At 43.6% G+C, this 12,221-nt stretch overlaps 1 protein-coding gene across 7 annotated transcripts in view; it reads right to left on the reverse strand.

Moving 5' to 3' along the window:
* Positions 1-2,458: 2,458 nt before the first annotated feature.
* LOC119912269 (zinc finger protein 37-like) overlaps positions 2,459-12,221 on the reverse strand; it is a 75,407-nt gene continuing 65,644 nt past the window's right edge. For 6 of the 7 annotated variants that reach the window (XM_038731386.1, XM_038731383.1, XM_038731382.1 and 3 more), the window contains 10 exons: positions 10,510-10,640; positions 10,154-10,395; positions 7,745-7,857; positions 7,328-7,458; positions 6,975-7,219; positions 5,770-5,882; positions 5,360-5,490; positions 5,027-5,271; positions 4,800-4,897; positions 2,459-4,086 (listed from right to left, as the gene is read on the reverse strand). In XM_038731386.1, the coding sequence (XP_038587314.1) occupies positions 2,781-4,086; positions 4,800-4,897; positions 5,027-5,271; positions 5,360-5,490; positions 5,770-5,882; positions 6,975-7,219; positions 7,328-7,458; positions 7,745-7,857; positions 10,154-10,395; positions 10,510-10,640 (2,755 nt within the window). In that variant the 3' untranslated portion in view covers positions 2,459-2,780. The remainder of the gene's footprint in view (positions 4,087-4,799; positions 4,898-5,026; positions 5,272-5,359; positions 5,491-5,769; positions 5,883-6,974; positions 7,220-7,327; positions 7,459-7,744; positions 7,858-10,153; positions 10,396-10,509; positions 10,641-12,221) is intronic. The other variant, XM_038731389.1, reaches the window with a different exon arrangement.

The raw sequence follows: 12,221 nt of genomic DNA on the forward strand, positions 1-12,221 counted from the left end.
TCGTTTTCAATGACCCCCCACACATGGGTTTTTGTGACTGTATTATTGAGTATATTTTATATTATGGCACCTATTTTATGTAAGAACATGAAGGTTTTATTTTGAAAGTAACTTGTTATTTAGGTGATGGAGACCACTTGGTTTGATCCTGGCAGTTGTAACGACAGTCATTATGGTCGAATTTACCTGAACGCCCGTTGTTGGTATCCAAAGAAGGTTAAAGTCAACGGAAACTCGGCTTGGTTGAAGATACTAGAAAAGGTTCCGTCCCTCATCCAAGAGACTTCTTCAGTTCTGAAATGACTGGTAGAGAAACTCTGTGGAGTTGTTTGCCAAGATCATCGATACAGCTGGTTAGTTAGTGCTCCTGGCCACCACCCGTGGCCAAGTCTGAACAACCATTATTGGCATCTTCACCTGAGGCCAAGAGGTTACGCTTGACCATAACATCTGTCGTTACAACAGCCAGGAGCACTAACGAACCAGCGGTATCGATGATCTGCCCTTGACTTTAACCTTCTTAACCTTCGGAGAACCTTCACCGTTGTTGGTATGTTTGCTCAAACTCCTGGGAAGGGTTGGAAGCACACCGTTGTGGGGGATACGTAAGTAATGTTTGCAGGCATCCTCCCCTGTTGAGAGATGGTTTTCTACTGTGGTGTAAATAGCTTCCTTCACTTCTCTTTAAAACCATCTGTCCTCCCTATCAAAAATATTAACGTTGTCCTTGAAAGAGGATTAGGGGTCATCTAATGGAAGAAGTGAAAAGCACATCCCTGAACCTTTTCAGAGGAACACCAAAGAACAACCGGCACATATATATGGTACCACTCATTGGTCAAGCCTTCACAGACCACAACGACTCAGTGGACAGTAATATCAAATTCACACAAGAGGTTGTCAGCAACAGCAGTTTGGTCTTCTGTACACACTGAAGAGGACAGCAGCCTCCCCTTTGGAGAATACAGGAAACCCTACTCTTTGGCTCTCACCAAAGTTATCAGGACCCTGCACCACCGAGATGATAACTGACCAATAAGAGCCCATGAGACTGAGCATAATCACCTGAAGGATGCTCTTAAAGCTCGTGGATATCCAAACTGGACCTTTATGAAAATAGCCACAAGATCCAGGAAGAACACCAATGAGGAAAATAATAATAACCACAACATCATGATTGGGTAAGAATCTGGAGTATCAGAGAAGTTCAGGAGTATTAAACCCAAGAACACGTTAAGAGACATTGGAAGACATGAAAAACAATCTAGCGTATGCTGTCTAATGAGGTGAGGTATGCACAGATCTGTGTATTGGGGCAACTAAACAAACACTATGTGACGCAAACAAAATGTCTGGTCAAATTTTGGTTTAATTTAATGTAATCCATTTTGTAGCACAGTTTATATTAATTTATTAGTCTGGTCCCAGAAGCATTTTGTATTACATATATGTAGGGGGCAGCAGAGCACTCGCTGTAATGGTGAGTGTTTTGATGATGTAGCTGTCGTAGCCATGACATTCTGGCAAGACCGACCAGACCGACGGCAGCAAGTTTCCTCTGCATATTTTATGTTTAACAGGTAAATAAGCATAGTAAATCCTTATCTCTTATGTTTAAGCCGTTTTTAGGATTCACTATGTAGTTTGTTGTGTTCAGATAAGTTTCTCTGACTCCCCCATGTCAACCCGTGCTCACTCCATGACTCGTCACATATGGACGCATGGTCAAAAAGATCCATCGGCGTCAGTGTGTAACGCACTGAGGATCCCTCATAGTGTCATAGTTCAACGCAGTTTGGCCCTGTAGCGTCAGTTTTTGATGGTAAAGGCAGAGTAAGGAGTTGGTTGGTGTGGATGGAGGGCCAGAACCCGGACTTTGAACCAGAAGAGCGGGGTTACTGTCTCTTGTGAAACAAAAAGTCAACATTAAATATTTTTATGCAAGTTAGGTTAATGGGGTAAGTTACGCAAGTGACGTAGGGTTACATGTTAACTGACGTACGTAGTTATTTTAACCCAAACCACGATCTTTTCCTAACTAAAGTTTTGTTGCCTAAACCTAACCAAACTGCAACGTTTCACAACTTTAACAATATGCCGTTTCAAAATGGCGATGTTTCCAAACGATAGCGTTTTATTTTGAAATTTTACGTTATGCATATGTATTGTTGCTAACTTTACCTAAACTAATGAACAGCTGTTCGCCAGAGACATGCCTGTAAACCAGTCCAGCAAACGGCTGCTGTCACCAGTAATGTTGCCTGGATGCTAGAAGCAGGTGTTTAGTTACCCCAGGCGGCTTTTGAGTAAATGTAATCCTGATAACCAGCTGGTTAAAAGTTAAAGTGAGATCTATCCGTAGCTACATCTTGCCGGCATGCAGCTAAATTTCTTTGTTTGATAAATTTGATCATCGATAGAAATGGTGGATTACATGTAAACAATTGCGAAACACAAGTCTATTTGTTAAGTTTATTAAGAAACTTTTGTGTCCTTGCTGACGTCAAAGTCACATACAAGCTGATTTCAGGAGGGGCGGCAGAGGGCTGAACCAGGTAAAGTAGGAAGGGGAAAGTTTTGTTCTATATGTAAAATGTGTGTATAATTGTGTGTTCAAAGAATGATAATGTTTACAAGTCCAAGCAGAAGTTAGTTTTCTGTGTTGTGGACACATTTCTGTCAGTATCACAAAAGAATGAAGGATAGATGTGGTTTTCAGCGCCATCAAAACAACCTCCATCACCACTTTTTAGACAGAACAGGTTGATAAAAGGAGTTTTTTAGGAGGTGGATGCGTTCAGGAACAGGTTTTCTTCCCCCTGGTGGCTCTTCTTGTGTGTTTTCAGACAGTGGCTCTGAGTGAAAGCTTTGTCGCAGACGGTGCACTTGTAAGGTTTCTCTCCGTTGTGGGTCCTCATGTGGACCTTCAGGTGTTCTTGGCGAAAGCACGCTTTCCCACAAACCCCACAGACAAACCGCTTGATGCCCAGGTGGGTCCTCACGTGGTTGGTCAGGTAAGTCTTGTGTTTAAAACAGCGGCCGCACTCTGAGCAGCTGTACGGCGCCTCGTCGGTGTGCACACGCATGTGCACGTTCAGCTTTGCGCTGGATTTGAAGCCTTTGCTACATATGCTGCAGATGAACGGCCTGTCATTGCTGTGCGTTAGCATGTGAGTTTTTAAACTGCTCTTTTCCACAAACGTCTTGCAGCAGATGTGGCAGAGGTACGGCCGGTCTCTGGAGGCATGGACCTTCTCATGCGACTTCAACCCAGCGGGACCTTTGAAACGCTTCCCACAAAGCTCACAGCCGTAACGTCTCTCTACCGAGTGGGTCGCCTTGTGGCGAGTTAAAGATCGCCGGTCGTAGACAGATTTACCACAAATATTGCAGTGGTACTTGTCTCTACCTGTGTGTATCATGCTGTGAGCTTTGAGCTGTGTCTTTAGACCAAACGCCTTCGGGCAAATATCACACTTGTGTGGTTTATCAGCCACGTGGACCCAACGGTGAGCACACAAAGTTGACAATCGTCCAAAGGTTTTGTGGCAAACGTCACATTTAAACGGTCTGTCTCCTGTGTGTAGAGTGGTGTGGGAGTTGAGGCTAGTTTTGGTGAGGAAAGATTTCCCACAATGAGAACAGTCGTGACTTTTTTGATAATTTCTAAGATGTCCCTTTAACTCTTCAACAGATTCAAACTGCTCTCCACACACTCCACAAACAAGCTGTGATTTCTCAACGTGACTCCAGGCGTGTTTGATCAAACTGCCCAAGTTCCGGTACAAAAGTCCACAGACTTTACAGGGCGTTTTACTGCTCCCAATCAACTGCCCCTTCACACCAGACAAATTGGACTCTTTCTTCTTCCTCTTCTTTGGCGACTGCAGATCAGGATCTGGTTTCCAGTCGTCGTCTCCGTTGAATGCCTCATCTCCATCTTTGTCTGCATCATCACTGGAGTCCACTTGGCTCTCAGCAGCATCTTCATCATCAGCTTCCTCCGTTTCCATGTCTTGTTGTTGTGATGTTGAGCTGCTGGACTGAACATCCACTTTGTCACCTTCCACATGCTGAACAGAGCAGCTGTGGGGAAAAATGTAAACATTACTTTGTGCATACACAGATAATTGTAGTGTCCTCACATTAATCCGGACAAAATTTGAACATAAAATACGACATTAGAGTTTTTGACCTCCGCTGTTTTCTTTCCTTGTGCAAGAATGGAAGAAAAGGACTGCCAGCTGCATGTACACGTACACGTGGACGTAAACAATGCTGAATTTAAAATATTGAAAATAAAATTGTCTTTCAAACGTTTATTGAGGAAGGAAATGTTTTCAACATGTTTATTAGTAGAGCCCACTACCGATCTATCTTTTTGCAGATATTATTATTATTATGGGCTGCTTGCAGATATATCTATATCGCCATTTATAACAGCCGATATGAATATTAAAAAGAGAAACACAGAGTGGGATCCTTCCCTCATGTCATAAGTGTTGCATAGTTGGCCCACCAGGGGGCGCGCTGCAGCTCCTCTGTTAACAACACTGCAACCGACAGACGTGATTGTAGATTTATTTCTGAAACGGTTTGGCTTCAAAGAGATGTTTCTTTGCATCAGACCAAATGCGGATATAATTTTTTTGTTGTGTGACTTGCGTGAGTGTGATCGCTGGACTACTAGTTGTAGTAAAAGTTTCTACAGGACTTTTGATCTTTTATTCAAACATGAAAATTAGCCATTTGCTGGAATCAGTTGTAAAAGAAATCAGTTCAAGTTGTTTTTAAATTACCTTGAGCTGAGCCCGGCTTCATCGCTTTGGACGGTGGATGGAAAATCAGTGGAGGCGGCGCCTCTCTGTAAAAGGTGGAGCTCCTCCTCCTCTCCTGTCTGCAAGAATTTGTTCCCAAATTATATTAAGCTAGTTCAGTTTCAGAAGAAACCTCAGGTAGCTTCAGAGTCTTACAGAGCAGCGACCTGTACGTGGTATAAGAAGACGGGTAATATTACAGTATCTACCTTCAGTCGGATGTAGAGGGCGGAGTGTCCTGCTCCAGTGAGCCTCATGCTCCTGAAGATCTCCTCTGGTGTCAGCGTCTTTACTTTGAGCGGCTGGAGCCTCTTACTCCAGTCAGACTTGAAGACCTCAAAAGGTTTGTTGTGTCCTGCCAGCTGAGGGAAGGTGGACCTCAGCAGGTCTAGGAAGTCCGCCTCCTGTAGGTCACGAGGACACTGCAGCTTCTGAACCGGATATTTCTGAAACACTGAAACAGACAAAGATTCACATTACCTCTTAACAACCTCCGTCCACCTCACATTTAGTCCATCCAGAACTACATCTTTAATATTAACCGTTTTTTGAAAGAACATCTGACTGAGAATTCTCCAGTACGCAGACTCTGAGCAGGTGGTGATTGGTTCCTCCGTGAAGGCTTGGTCTGCCAGGCTTCCTCCTCACAGACGAATCTCCGGGAGACGATAACCTGAAAGATGATCACAATATCTGATTCTCCTGTAGCCATCTATGAATGTTATTATTAAGATAAATATTCAAATGTGATGTGACAATGAAGGTGACTGAAAACTAACTCAGGCCCACCGTGTTTAATGAAGTCAAGGTTTGGGAAAATTTAAAAAGTCTTTCAGTGTGAAAACAGTTCCCCATCTGATTTTGAGAAAATCATGCAGACAAATCCAGCAAGAACGGATCATTGTGCACCCACCTGTGGGCAGATATGTTGTTCTCTTTAGTTTTTAGTTACCTGGGGTGTATTTGGGTTTGATCAGCTGACGTGGAGGCAGAGCTGGATGGAGAATCATCTCGCCTCTCTACAGGATGAAGGTCTTCACTGCTGCTCTGAGGATCCTCTCCGGTCTGTAACAGGGTTGTTCCCAAAAAAACATAAAGCACTTCTTTTATCTCCCAACACTCAAGCAAGACTGCCCCTCATGGCAGAAATCAAACAATCTCAACTCAACATTTTGAGATAATCGGCCGATACCTGCACTCACAAGGCTGACATAAAAAACCTTTCTGCGAACACATCTGCAGCAGCCTCCTCATCAGCTTAAAAGGACAGTTAGCATCCCTAATTTACGTTACTAGCCTCAGCTCCTTCTTCGTAACCACCAACCTTTGTTAACAACCAGCATTCAGACTCCTCTTAATGGAGCTTTCACATCTGCCTCATTTAGTTTGGTTGAATCGCATTAGAGTTAGTTTCCCCACTTGGCGCGGTTCATTTGGGCAGTCGTGAATGCAGCAATCGCACCCGGGTGCGCACCAAAAGCCGGCCAAACAAGCGTACTCGGTACGCTTTCAAACAAACTCTGGTGCGGTTCGCTTTTGGTGTGAAAGCAAACGAATCAACCACAGGATTTTATGATACCAGAGATGTGATCTGAGCATTATTTCCCAAAACTAAACCACTAATAAATCCATCTGCTGACCGTGACATGTGTTCAGAGATCTTATAATTGATCTGTAGAAGCTGCTATCTTTATGAAAATCATTTGGTAACGTATACTTGTCAGTGCGGGTATTTCTCTGATTAATAAGTTAAAATCTATTAAAAAAAGGAGGGCAAGTAGTACTTTGTTTACTCTGTCAGTTTGTGAGAGCGATACAACCGTGTACTATAGGCTAACAAGCCCCGAATTATTACTGTACATGTCCTGTTTTTGTGTTATTATTCATAACAGACTATGCGGTCGATCTGCAGTCTAACATAACTAATCATGTATCTGTAACCACCATCTGTAAAAGGTGGAGCTCCTCCTCCTCCTCTCCTGTCTGCAAGCGTTTGTTCCCAAATTATATTTTTAAGAAAATTCAACTGATGCTGGTTCCATTTAAAGGGTGATTGAATTTTTGACTATCTCAGATGAAGCCTCAGGTAGTATCAGAGTCTTACAGAGGAGGGACCTGTACGTGGTAAAAGAAGACGGGTAATACTACAGTATCTACCTTCAGTCGGATGTAGAGGGCTGAGTATCCTGCTCCGGTGAGCCTGATGCTCCTGAAGATCTCCTCTGGTGTCAGCGTCTTTACTTCGAGCGGCTGGAGCCTCTTGCTCCTGTCGGACTTGAAGACGTCAAAAGGTTTGTTGTGTCCTGCCAGCTGAGGGAAGGTGGACCTCAGCAGGTCCAGGAAGTCCGCCTCCTGTAGGTCACGAGGACACTGCAGCTCCTGAACAGGACATTTCTGAAACACTGAAGCAGAGAAAAATAATTGTGAAATTAAGTTTATCTTTCCAACAGTTACCTCTCTGCAGATAAGTTGTTAATTCAGTCACTAATTAACACATATTTAATATTCACCGTTTTGTGAAAGAACATCTGACTGAGAATCCTCCAGTACGCAGACTCTGAGCAGGTGGTGATTGGTTCCTCCGTGAAGGCTTGGTCTGCCAGGCTTCCTCCTCACAGACGAATCTCCGGGAGACCATAACCTGAAAGATGGTCACAATTTCTGATTCTCCTACAGCCATCTATGAATGTTATTATTAAGATAAATATTCAAATGTGATGTGACAATGAAGGTGACTGAAAACTAACTCAGGCCCACTGTGTTTAATGAAGTCAAGGTTTGGGAAAATTTAAAAAGTCTTTCAGTGTGAAAACAGTTCCCCATCTGATTTTGAGAAAATCATGCAGACAAATCATCCATCCAGCAAGAACGGATCATTGTGCACCCACCTGTGGGCAGATATGTTGTTCTCTTTAGTTTTTAGTTACCTGGGGTGTATTTGGGTTTGATCAGCTGACGTGGAGGCAGAGCTGGAAGGAGAATCATCTCGCCTCTCTACAGGATGAAGGTCTTCACTGCTGCTCTGAGGATCCTCTCCGGTCTGTAACAGGGTGGTTCCCAAAAAAAACATAAAGCACTTCTTTTATGGAAACAGCAGAAACTATAATAATCGGCGTCAGCCGATACCTGCACTCACAAGGCTGACATAAAAAACATAATTCTGCAGCAGCCTCCTCATTAGCTTAAAATGACAGTTAGCATCCCTAGTCTCAGCTCCTCCATGGTAACCACCAACCTTTCTTTAACAACCAGCTTTCAGACTCATCTTAAAACTCAAATATAATTTAATTTAACTTAGTTTCAGGATGTAACCTACAGTACAGGACAGAGTTGTATGTAGCAGTGGACTTAATTCTGCTCCTAAAGATTTGGTCTGGACAAAACCTGGACTCGTGTTGACCAAGCAACAGAATTCAGAGACTGTTGTGCCCACATCATTACAGAGACCTGCCCCATCAACATCCCGATCAGGCACTCGGCAGGAGGTCCATGTTCCGAGCTGTCAGCGCAAGACTCCAGCAAGATGAGAGGAGGTGGACTCTGTAGTTGGTGCTCAAACGCAGTAAAGATGGACTCTGTTTCCTAAATGTCAGACTGTTTATTGTGAAGATGAAACCATATTATCATCTGGTACCCCAGATGCACCGTGGAATGTTGTTGGTGTATATGTGTGTGTTACGGTGACCTAAAAATGCATCCGGCTGGGATTTCTAATTCGCCCAAAATGTCCGGGATTCGGCTTTTACTTTCTACACTTGGTGATCAATGTGTGGCTTTTTTGCATTGCTTTGACCTTTCTCTTTAGGTCCCGCCTTCTCGCACGCCACCACTGGTCAAAACTATATCTCAATCATTACCTTCAGCACCACAGCGACAGCGGAAAGACAGCATCAGCTTTCTTGCAAACAGTGGCACATGGTGCCAGGTGGATAGTGCCTCCACAGTAGCCTACACATTGCCATGGTGCCACAAATTACTAACCATTACTCCCAGCCCCAAACTTCCACCAGCAGCAGGTGTCCGTCTGCCTCCTGCCTCCACTCTTTTTTGAAAACCGAAATATGGTCACCCTAGTGTATGTTCACTGAACAAAATTATAAACGCAACACTTTTATTTTGCCCCCATTCATCATGAGCTGAACTCAAAGATCTAAGACTTTCTCTTTGTACACAAAAGGCCTATTTCTCTCAAATAGTTTTCACAAATCTTTCAAAATCTGTCAGTGAGCACTTCTCCTTTGTGGCACATCAACATGCTGATCAGATGCTGAAGGATATTGCACAGGTGTACCTTAGGCTGGCCACAATAAAAGGCCACTCGAAAATGTGCAGTTTCACTGTATTTGGGGGGTCCGGAAACCAGTCAATACCTGGTGTGACCAACATTTGCAACACATCTCCTTCGCATAGAGTTGATCTGGTTGTTGATTGTGGCCTGGGAATGTTGGTCCACTCCTCTTAACTGGCTGTGTGAAGTTGCAGTCAGGCTGAGGACGACGAGCATGCAGATGAGCTTCCCTGAGACGGTTTCTGACAGTTTGTGCAGAAATTCTTTCGTTATGCAAACCATAGACCAGCTGTCCGGGTGGCTGATCTCAGACGATCTTGGAGGTGAAGATGCTGGATGTGGAGGTCCTGGGCTGGTGTGGTTACGTGAGGTCTGCGGTTGTGAGGCTGGCTGGATGTACCGCCAAATTCTCTGAAACACCTTTGGAGACGGCTAATGGTACAATAAATTCACGGGCAACAGCTCTGGTGGACATTCCTGCAGTCAACATGCCAATTGCACGCTCCCTCAAAACATGCAACATCTGTGGCATTGTGCTGTGTGATGGCACTGCACATTTTGGAGTGGCCTTTTATTGTGGCCAGCTTAAGGCACACCTGTGCAATACCCATGCTCTCTTATCAGCATCTTGATATGCCACCTGTGAGGTGGAATGATTATCTCTGCAAAGGAGAAGTGCTCACTGACACAGATTTTGACACGTTAGTGAACAATATTGAGAGAAATAGGCCTTTTGTGTACATAGAGAAAGTCTTAGATCTTTGAGTTCAGCTCATGATGAATAAGGGCAAAAAAACTGTTCTCTACTGCTGTACATTTATTTATGTTGACTGTATGTTTGTCTACATGTAGCACCTTATCACCACAGCAAATTCCTCGTATGTGTAAAACACTACTTGGCAATAAAGCTCCTTCTGATCCTTCTGTATGTTTGTTACTGCTATATGGCTACTTATAAATGTTCTAAAATGCACCTACACTGATGATGGAGCAAATACACTATTCTGTGTAAAGACACACAGGTGATGCTGTTTATAATTTAAAGTACCTTCAGTCGGATGTAGAGGGCTGAGTGTCCTGCTCCAGTGAGCCTAATGCCGCTGTAGATCTCTTCTGGTGTCAGCGTCTTTACTCTCAGAGGATGGAGCCTCCTGCTCTTGTCAGATGTGAAGAAGTCAAAATGTTTCTGAGCAGCCAGCTGAGGGAAGGTGGACCTCAGTAGGTCCAGGAAGTCCGCTTCCTGTAGGCCCAGAGGACACTGCAGCTCCTGCACCGGATATTTCTTAAACACTAAAACAGACAACCATTCATTGGGAGGTTAAGTTAAATTTATCTTTCCAACAGTTACCTCTCTGCAGATAAGTTGTTAATTCAGTCACTAATCAGTCAAAACATATCCTGTACCGGTTTTCGAGAGCACATCGGTCTGTGAGTCCTCCAGGATGCAGATCCTGAGATCCAGGTGCTTCTGTTTGTCAATGGCCCGAGGTCTACCGGGCCCTTTCCTGTCAGACTGGCCTCTGAGGAAAAATGACCTGGAGGGTGAAGATTGTTAAGAGGTTAGTGTTCACAGTTACACCCCTTCTGACTAGTTGATTATACATTACTTTTGTAGTAAAGATCTCTATTTTATTCACTTACTTTCTCCAACTACCTCCCTTCCTTGATCTTACTTCCTTTCCTGTCTTTGCTGGAAACTCCTTGAGTTGGTCTGCCTAGGCCTATCCTTTCCTCACAAGACTAGCTATCTTCCAGTTCTATCTTCCGACCACAGAAAGGTCAGCCTTTGGATCCTCCAGTTGTAAACTGGCCTCTTGTATCTTTTTCCAACGCAGTGTTGCCCTCTAAGCATTTCATTTGCACATTAAAATCCAAAAGAAACATATCCTTAATTGCTTTAAAGTAGTAGTTTACATCCCTTATTTACTTTACAAACCTCAGCTCCTTCTCAGTCACCACCATGCTTTCTTTAACAAACAGTTTATAGACTCTAAAAACTTTAGGTTATGAAATTAACCACGGTTCTCTAAGAACATGAGTGTGGTATCTCACTATGGGACATGCCACTCGCGCTGTCCCCCAGAAGCTATTTTCCTGACTGGCAGACAGACTGTCTGCTCCAGAGAGGAGGGACTTCCTCCTACTATAAGAGCTTGACGTAACGTTCTCTCCTCAGTCTTAGTAAGCATACCTCATCCTCGCTCCAGGCAAGGAGGGTGATCTGGTGAGATACCACACTCATGTTCTTAGAGAACTGGGGTTAACTACTCTTTCAACATTTCGGTATCTCACTATGGGATATGGAGACTCCCGTATTGCCAGCCAAGCTTACTCCGAGGACCGGCCATTAACAGCCAGCTAGATAGGCACCTCAGGAACAGAACCCTTCCGTTTTTAATTAATATTTAGATAATCGATTTTTGACATTAGTTAATCGATTCAGAATCTTCCAAGTCCGCATAGCGATGCATCTAAGAATCTATTTTTTCTCCCACCCCTAATAGTAGCGCTAACAAATTATTATTAACCGTCCATTGAGTTGAAACTCTTCAATTCTCACTAGTCAGTTTTCAGATCTCTTCTGTCGCATACCCTGAGAAGACTTTTATAATCATACATACAATACTGCAGGCCAATTAATGTATACATTTTTGAAGAGGGATAACAGATGGTTTCAAAGAGAAGTGAAGGAATCCATATACACCAGAGTGGAGAAACCATCTCTCAACAAGGGATGAGGGCAAAGACACCACTTATCCCCTCACCTACAATGCTGTCCTTTCATCCCTTCCCAAGAGACTGAACACACTCTCATATTTAGCAATGCCAATGACGGCCGTCCAGACTTGACCTCAGGTGACTCAAACGACTATAATGACTGCTGTCACGACAGCCAGGAGCACTAACGTACCAATCGTTATCCATTACCTTGATAACAACCTCACAGAGGTTAAAACACCTGGAATTTCCTGCCAGTCAGTCAGAAGTAAAGAAGTATTTTGGATGAAGACAAAACATCTTCCAGTAAGTTCAACCAGTCCAGATTTTAACCCTCTTTAGATAACTACAGTATGACCTTGACTTGACATCAGGCTTGAATTAAACATTGCTTCCTA

This window comes from Micropterus salmoides, unplaced genomic scaffold, assembly GCF_014851395.1.
Source record: "Micropterus salmoides isolate LMB-PRFRI ecotype aquatic unplaced genomic scaffold, ASM1485139v1 Ms_hic_scaffold_2, whole genome shotgun sequence".
NCBI lineage: Eukaryota > Metazoa > Chordata > Actinopteri > Centrarchiformes > Centrarchidae > Micropterus > Micropterus salmoides.